The 7,488-nt window shown below is 50.9% G+C and overlaps 1 protein-coding gene across 1 annotated transcript in view; it reads left to right on the top strand.

Annotated features, from left to right (window-relative positions):
* The window catches only part of C5H7orf26 (chromosome 5 C7orf26 homolog), a 14,257-nt gene extending 10,320 nt beyond the window's left edge, over nt 1–3,937 (top strand). Inside the window, exon 6 of the mRNA XM_021162608.2 lies at nt 3,126–3,937. Coding sequence (XP_021018267.1) covers nt 3,126–3,327 — 202 coding nt within the window. The 3' untranslated portion in view covers nt 3,328–3,937. The remainder of the gene's footprint in view (nt 1–3,125) is intronic.
* The last annotated feature ends 3,551 nt before the right edge of the window (nt 3,938–7,488 follow it).

Raw genomic sequence — 7,488 nt, 5'->3', positions numbered from 1 at the left:
AGCAAGGCAGGCTTATAGCAGTGGTGAGGTGTGAACAGGGACAGGCTTATAGCTGTGGTGAGGTGTGAACAGGGCAGGTTTACAGCACTGGTGAGGTATGAACAGGATGGGTTTACAGCAGTTCTGAGGTGTGAACAGGGCAAGTTTACAGCAATGGTGGTGTGTGAGCAGTACAGGCTTACAGCAGTGATGAAATGCAGGTAGGACTGCTGGTCTTGGTTCATTTGTTACTGGGTCCCGGGCCACTTGATCTTGTCACTTTTTACTGGGTCCCAGGATTGGTGCTGACAGGCAGCCTGGATAAGGAGCTAGGCATCTTAGCTGCCCTGGTTGTCATAGCCACCAGCACCTGGTTCCTGGCTCTGCCACACTGGCCAGTCTGGGCAGGAGCCTGCACATCAGCCGAGTGCTGCTTCATTGAAGTTGAGGAAGGCTGGTCTGTGCCATGGTGGGGCCCTGTCACCTAGTCCGGAACTCTCGAGTTCTCTGAGAGAGTGGCTGAGTGTCTGGCCTTGAGTGAAGTGGGAGAGGTGCTGACAGGACACATGGGCCACCCTCAGTGGCTGGAGCGCTGTTCAGGGCTCACTGCTCCTTTTCCTCTACCTACCAGACCATGGCATCTCACTGTGAACACTGAGTTCTAACTTCCCCACCAGACTGCAAACTTCTGGAAATGCTAACTCGGGCAGGCTATAGGCTCTGCAGTGCTCAGTGGACTTTGACTTTTTCTTTTCTTTTTTTTTTTTTTAAAGATTTATTTATTTTTATTATATGTAAGTACACTAGATACTCCAGAAGAGGGCGTCAGATCTCATTACAGATGGTTGTGAGCCACCATGTGGTTGCTGGGATTTGAACTTCGGACCTTCAGAAGAGCAGTCGGGTGCTCTTACCTACTGAGCAATCTCACCAGCCCTGACTTTTTCTTTTTCTGTTTCTTTTTCTGTTTCTCTCTCTCTTTCTTATTTATTTTATATATATATAGAGAGAGGGGGAGGGTGTCTGGCCATGTGGGCAGGCTGACCAGAGCTCACCCGGCTTATAAAGGCTCTGACTGAGCTTCTTATCCTGAGGTCTTGGTTGCTTGGTCGCTTGGTTTTGGTTTGGTTTGGTTTTTTCGAGACAGGGTTTCTCTGTGACAGCCCAGCCTGTTCTGGAACTCACTGTAGACCAGTTTGGTCTCAAACTCAGAGATCCACCTGCCCCTGCCTCCTGAGTGCTAGGATTAGAGGTGTGCGCCACCACTCAGAGTTATTTTCACAAAAAGAAAATGAGATGTAAATGAAATCTCTCAGAGGGTCTGGTGAGATGGTCCAGTGGTTGGAGCACTGTTGCTCTTGCAGACGGCCTGGTTTGCACTTTTAGCACTCAGATGGCAGCTCACAACTGACTCTAATGCCAGTCAAGGGATCTGCCCCACACCTTCTTCTGGCCTCCTGTGCGCTGCATGCATGTGGTCCACAGACATACATGCAGGCAGAACGTCCTCACACGTGAAATAAAGTAGACGTGTGGAGGGTTTTTCTTGTTTCTTTGTTTTTTGAAAAGGCCTCAGAGGGGCTTTGACCCCTTAACTCTGCCCATTCTCTTCATGGCTACAGTGACTGTCTGAGATGTCTTGGGAGCTTTGGGTCCCCTGTGCTGCTATAGGAAGGTCTGTGACAGTCCCACCATCTGCTCCAGGGAAGCTCCAGACAGGGTCCGAAGAGCAGCAGGGCCACTTGAGGGCAGGCTGGCTGTCACTGGGTCAGCATTTGAGGAAGGGCAGGTGTCACTGGGTCAGCGTTCAGGGAGGTGCGGCATTGTGAAACTGGGGGCCAAGGGGATGAGCAGCCCGAGCTGGAACCGGAAGGCTGGGTTTGGTGACAGAGAGAGTAGCACCATGGCCAGGCTGAGCTTCGGTGAGGCTGGGAGAGGGGTGAGCTTGTGTCTACAGCAGAGACTACGCAGGGAGGCTGAGTCCTCAGCGTGGAGAGCCCAGCTGCCTGGCAGACGGACTTTGGGAAGGTGATGCGCTGAGCTTTAGAGCAGGCTGTTCTGATCCTGCCGCCAGCTGGGAAGGATCTGGGACCTCAGAGCAGCACCGCACTCAGGATGGGGCGTTCCAGATGGTGGAGGCTGTAGAAAGGAAGGGAGAAGAGGTTCTGGTGAGTCCCAACAGAGCCTTGGGGTCTAGGCAAGGAGGGTGTAGCTCTGGTATCTTGCTTCCTTAGATCTTGGGGCTATGATCCTTTGAATCGTAATGCACTATTGAAAAGCCATCTTTGTGGGGCTTATGTATGGAATGCAGTCAGAACACAATTAGAATTGACATTTTCCTGGTGGCCAAATTGTTGTCTTGAGGCAGTGTGGTGAATGGGCTGGAGGCCGTCTTCGTTGGTGTTACTGTTGCTGTGATGGAGCCCCAGGACCAAAGCAACCTGGGGAGGAGAGGGTTTATTTGACTTCCACATCCTGTTCATTATAGAAAGAAGTCAGGACAGGAACACAGCAGGGCAGGAACCTGGAGGCAGGGGCTGATGCAGAGGCCATGGAGGGCGCTGCTCCCATGGCTTGCTCAGCCTGCTTTCTTATAGAAGCCAGGACCTCCAGCCTAGGGGTGCCACCACCCACAATGGGCAGGCCCTCCCCCATCTATCACTAGTTAGGAAAATGCCCTCCAGCTGGATCTCATGGAAGCGTTTTCTCAGTTGAGGCTCCTTCCTCTCAGATAACTCCAGCTTCTGTCAAGTTGACATAAAACTAGAGCCAGCACAGAGCCTGACCTCTGTGAGCCTCAAGTTCTGAGGGCTTAGGGTTCTGGATGCCACATGGAGACTTTCACGTGGTCATGGTTCCAAGCATAGCCACCCATCCGTGGTGGGATTGTAGCTTTCTCCCTGCAGGTCCTTCTCGCTCAGTCCTGGGCTAACCATCATTAAGTTCCCCAGTCTCCTGTGCTCCTCAGGAGCCCCTGACTCAGGAGGTGTGAGGCACCAGGGACAGAGGGTCAGAGCAGCTTCTGGAGTGCTGGGATAACAGGCATGTACCGTCAGGCCTGCAGCATTTGGGAGAACAGGCCAGAGGCCCAAGTGGCAGCACTGGGTTGAAGGCCTCGGTCTTAATCTCTCTCCTTGTGTTTGCAGCCTGCTCCAGCTGGTGATCTCGGGCCCAGTGCAGCAGTCGCCACACACCGCTCTTCCCCCTGGGTTCTACCCGCACATCCATACTCCCCCGCTGGCCTATGGGGCTGTGCCAGCGCACCCAGCTGCCCACCCAGCCCTGCCTACGCACCCAGGGCACACCTTCATCTCAGGTGTGACCTTCCCGTTCAGGCCCATCCGCTAGGCTGGCCCTTCCAAGCCAAGCCGCCAAGCGGCTGTGTGCCTTGCTCCCGGACCAAGGAAGCCCTTGGAGAGAGGGATGCTGGCCCCATGGACAAGGACCCCTGGGAGGCAGCAGGTGGTCCTTCCAGCTGGCAGAACCATCTTGGTACTGATGTCCCAAGTTGCTGTTGCCGGGGTGCCTCCTACCTGGTCATATTAAATATCCAGATTGGATGATGAAAGCGAGTGGGCTCCACCCTCTGCAGAGAGCACTGTGGGTGTTTTTAGATATGCCAGTCTGTGAGTGACAGTTGTCACACACAGACACTCTCAGCTCACCACCAGGGTATGCTAGTGGGTAAGCCAGTGCCTGCGGTGCCTGCGGGTCCATTTGCCCTGCCTCAGGAATGTGAAGTGTCTCTGCCACCAACAGCGTTTTTCTGCAGCTCCATGAGCTCAGAGTGCAGAGGGTGAGACCCAGCTCGTACGCAGTACTGGGCCCAGCTCAGGGACACCTGTTGGGATTCCCCATCACCTTGGAGAGGATCTGTCTTATAGGGGGTGGGGAGGCGGGTATCTAAATTTTCCTTTCATGTGTTCAAAATAAATTTTTCTAAACAGTTTCATAGGCATTGTGGGATTTTCATTTTGTGGTGCTGAGATTCAAGCTCATGACATTGCACCTACTTAGCAGGTGTGTTTTCAGTGCGCTACACCTCAGCCCTATGGAACATACATCTTTAATTAAATTTTAAGGATTTGATGTGTGTGTGGATTTCATGTGCATGTATGCCTGTGTACCATGCATGTACAGTGACAGTGACCTTGGAGGCCTGATGCTTGTGTATGTCCATGTGGGTGCTGGGGAACTGAACCCAGGACCTTCATCAACTTTCCACTTTATACTGTTGAGACATGACGTCAGTCTGATCCTGTGGCCTGCTCTTTATGATACTGTGTTATGTGTGTGTGTGTGCGTGTAAGGCAGACATGCAGGCTACCCTGCACATGTGCAGGTCAACTTGGGGAGTCGCTCGGGTCATCGCACTTGGCTACATGCTGCTTGGTTACAAACTGCTCGACTGTTTCAGGCTTCAGCAAGCCCGTCACCACCCACACCATACTGGGGTTACAGGTGACGAGGGTCAAGCTGAGCCCTTCTCGCAGGCCCTGGGCATCGCCCTCAGATCCCCATGCTTTTGCAGTAAGCAACTCCAGCGGGGCCATTCCCGCTACTTTGGACCAAAACTTCAGATTCAGTCTCCACTCGAGCTGGGTTTTGGCCTCTGCTCAGACTGGATGCACAGATTGCTTCTGCCCTGCGGTTAGTCCTTCTGTTCTGCAGTCAGTCTTCTCTCGGGTACCAGGGATGTTCTTGAGGACCCTAGGACATTGTTGGAAGGGATAGGCTTGTATTCTTACTAACTTTAAGGAAGGGACACTCATGTCCCTGTGCCTATCAGAAGTGACAGCTGTCAAGAACAAACGACAGCAGGACAGGATTAAATGAAAAGTGAAGAAATGGAATCTCGAAGACTAAACTGGAAGACAGCGCCAAACCAGACAGCGTAGGAAAGCTGAGGGGTCGTGGGGAGAGTGAGAGAGAGAGAGAGAGAGAAGAGAGAGAGATCTCCCTGAGTTTCCATGTGGCCATCCCAGCATCGCCTGCTTTAGAATCCTTCCGTATCCCCCAAAGGTGCTCCTTACCTCAGCCCTGCTCGCCCTACACCCAAACTTGGGCAGCCCCCCATCTTCCTTTTCTCTATGGATTTGCCTTTTCTGGAAATTTCTTATCTGTGGACCAGTGCAGAATGTGGCCTTGTGTCTGGCTTTTTTTACTTAGTATGAGGTTTTCAAGGGTTTGGTTTTGTGTGTATCATTTTACCTGCCTGTGTATCCCTTCACCGTGTGTGTGCAGCAATACCCTCAGAGGCCAGAAGAGGGCACCAGATCCCCTGGAACTGGAGTTACAGGCTGGTGTGAGCCACCTGAGAATCTGAACTTGAATGTCTTGCGTTAACCATGGAACCATCCTTCTGGTATCTACTTATTTATTTATTTAGAGAGGACGTCTCATTGAATAACCCTGGGTGGAGCAGAACTCAAATATCTGTCCATCCTGCCTCCCAAGTTCAGAGACTTAAGTGTGCAACCACACCCTGGTAAAAGAGTATGATTTTAATGTTTTAATTATGCATATATGTATGTGTCTGTGTGGGTTTGTGCGTGTAGTGTTTGCAGAGGCCAGAAGATGTCAGATTCCCTGGAGCTGGAAGTGGAGGCATTCGTGGGCCTCCTGACTTGGGAGTCTCTGCAAGAACAGCATGTGCTCTTAACACGGGGTCATCTCCGGACACTCACTCTCTTCTTATGGCTGAATCCATTTCGTATATAAAATGTGAAATACCAAAACAAAACAAACAGAAAAACAAAAAACAATTTTGGTCTTGTGTGTTGTGTGTTTCTGATATGTGTTTATTTATGTGTGACTTTAGGCACATGTTTGCCACAGCACACTTGAAGGTCAGAGGACAAATTGAGAGTCCTCTGCTCCCATCTGGGACCTGGGGTGTCAGACTCGGGTAGATAGCCTTTACCTACAGAGCCATCTCTCTGGCCCATCCACCTTAATTTTGAAACAGGTTCTCTCACTCAAACTAGTGCTCAACCATCTCACTAAACTGGCTGGCCAGAGAACTCGAGGTGGCTCCCCTTTCTGTCCTCCTTACTGCTGGGGCCACAGGTACACAGCCCTGGGCTTGGCTTTTACGGGATGCTGTAGTCTGAACTCAGGTTCTCACGCTTGTGTGGCAGGTACTTTACTGAGGTGTCCATATCTCCAATAGCCCCAGATTGACTGAGTCACATGGATGCGCCCTGAAGAAATAGTAGCAGGTGTCCTGCAGGTGCTCCCAGTGTGATGGCAGAGTCCCATGTAAATGTGAAACACATTCTTAAAAAGTTTAAAATGGGGCTGGAGAGAGGGCTCAGTGGTTAAGAGCACTGACTGCTCTTCCAGAGGTCCTGAGTTCAAATCCCAGCAACCACATGGTGGTTCACAACCATCTTTAATGAGATCCGGTGCCCTCTTCTGGCCTGTAGGCATACATGCAGGTAGAACACTGTATACATAATAAATAAAGCTTTAAAAAAAAAAAGAGAAAAAAATTTCAAATGTTGTCTATCTGTATGCATGTGAGTGCCATGGCCTGAGAGGCCAGCAGGGGGCATCTGATCCCCTGCAGCTAGAGTGACTGGTGGTTGTGAGTCACCTGACTTTGGGTGCTGGGACCCAAACTCAGGTCTTCTGCAAGAGTAGCACGGACTTCTAACCACTGAGCCACCTCTCCCCGTTCCATTTTCGTTTTTTATGAATATTGTCATCATGGCATTTGATGATAAGTTTTTGTGTGCACTTGTCAGTGTTCTCGGGGTTCACTGTGTATGCACACAAGCTGAGTGCAGAATGTTTTTGATAAGGAAAGAACCCTGCTTGAGTAGCTAACATAGGACAGGTGGGTTTCTTCCTGTGACTGGGATCAAACACCCTGACAAGGGCAACGTAAGGGAGAAAGGGGGCCTTTGGCTCAGGGTTCCGGGCTCCAGTCCAGCACTGTGGAGAAGCCAAGGCGTCAGGAACTGGAAGCATCCAGCCACATCACACCCACAGTCAAGAGCAGAGTGAATGAATGAATATGCACAGTGCCCAGCTCACTCTTCAAGATCCAACCCAGAGCTCAGCTCATGGAATGTGGGTGGGTCCCTCCATCACAGCCCAGTTAAAGTTGCACACAGGTGTGCCTGCCCGTAGGCCGACCTGTCCTAGGCAATTCCTCAGGGATGCTCTCTTCTGAGATGACTCTGAAGTAGTGGTTCTCAACCTGTAGGTTGAGACTATTTTGAGATTTAGCAAGTCTTTCAACAGAGGTCTCAGATATCCTGCATTTCAGATAGTTCCATTACAGTTCATAGCAGTAGCAAAATTACAGTTCTAAAGTAGCAACAGAAATAATTGCATGGGGCTGGAGAGATGGCTCAGTGGGTAAGAGCACTCGACTGCTCTTCCAAAGGTCCAGAGTTCAAATCCCAGCAACCACATGGTGGCTCATAACCATCCGTAACGAGATCTGACTCCCTCTTCTGGAGTGTCTGAAGACAGCTACAGTGTACTTACATATAATAA

The sequence above is a fragment of the Mus caroli genome, chromosome 5 (genome assembly GCF_900094665.2).
Source record: "Mus caroli chromosome 5, CAROLI_EIJ_v1.1, whole genome shotgun sequence".
NCBI classification, from domain to species: domain Eukaryota; kingdom Metazoa; phylum Chordata; class Mammalia; order Rodentia; family Muridae; genus Mus; species Mus caroli.
This window is presented reverse-complemented; position numbering and strand designations above follow the sequence as displayed.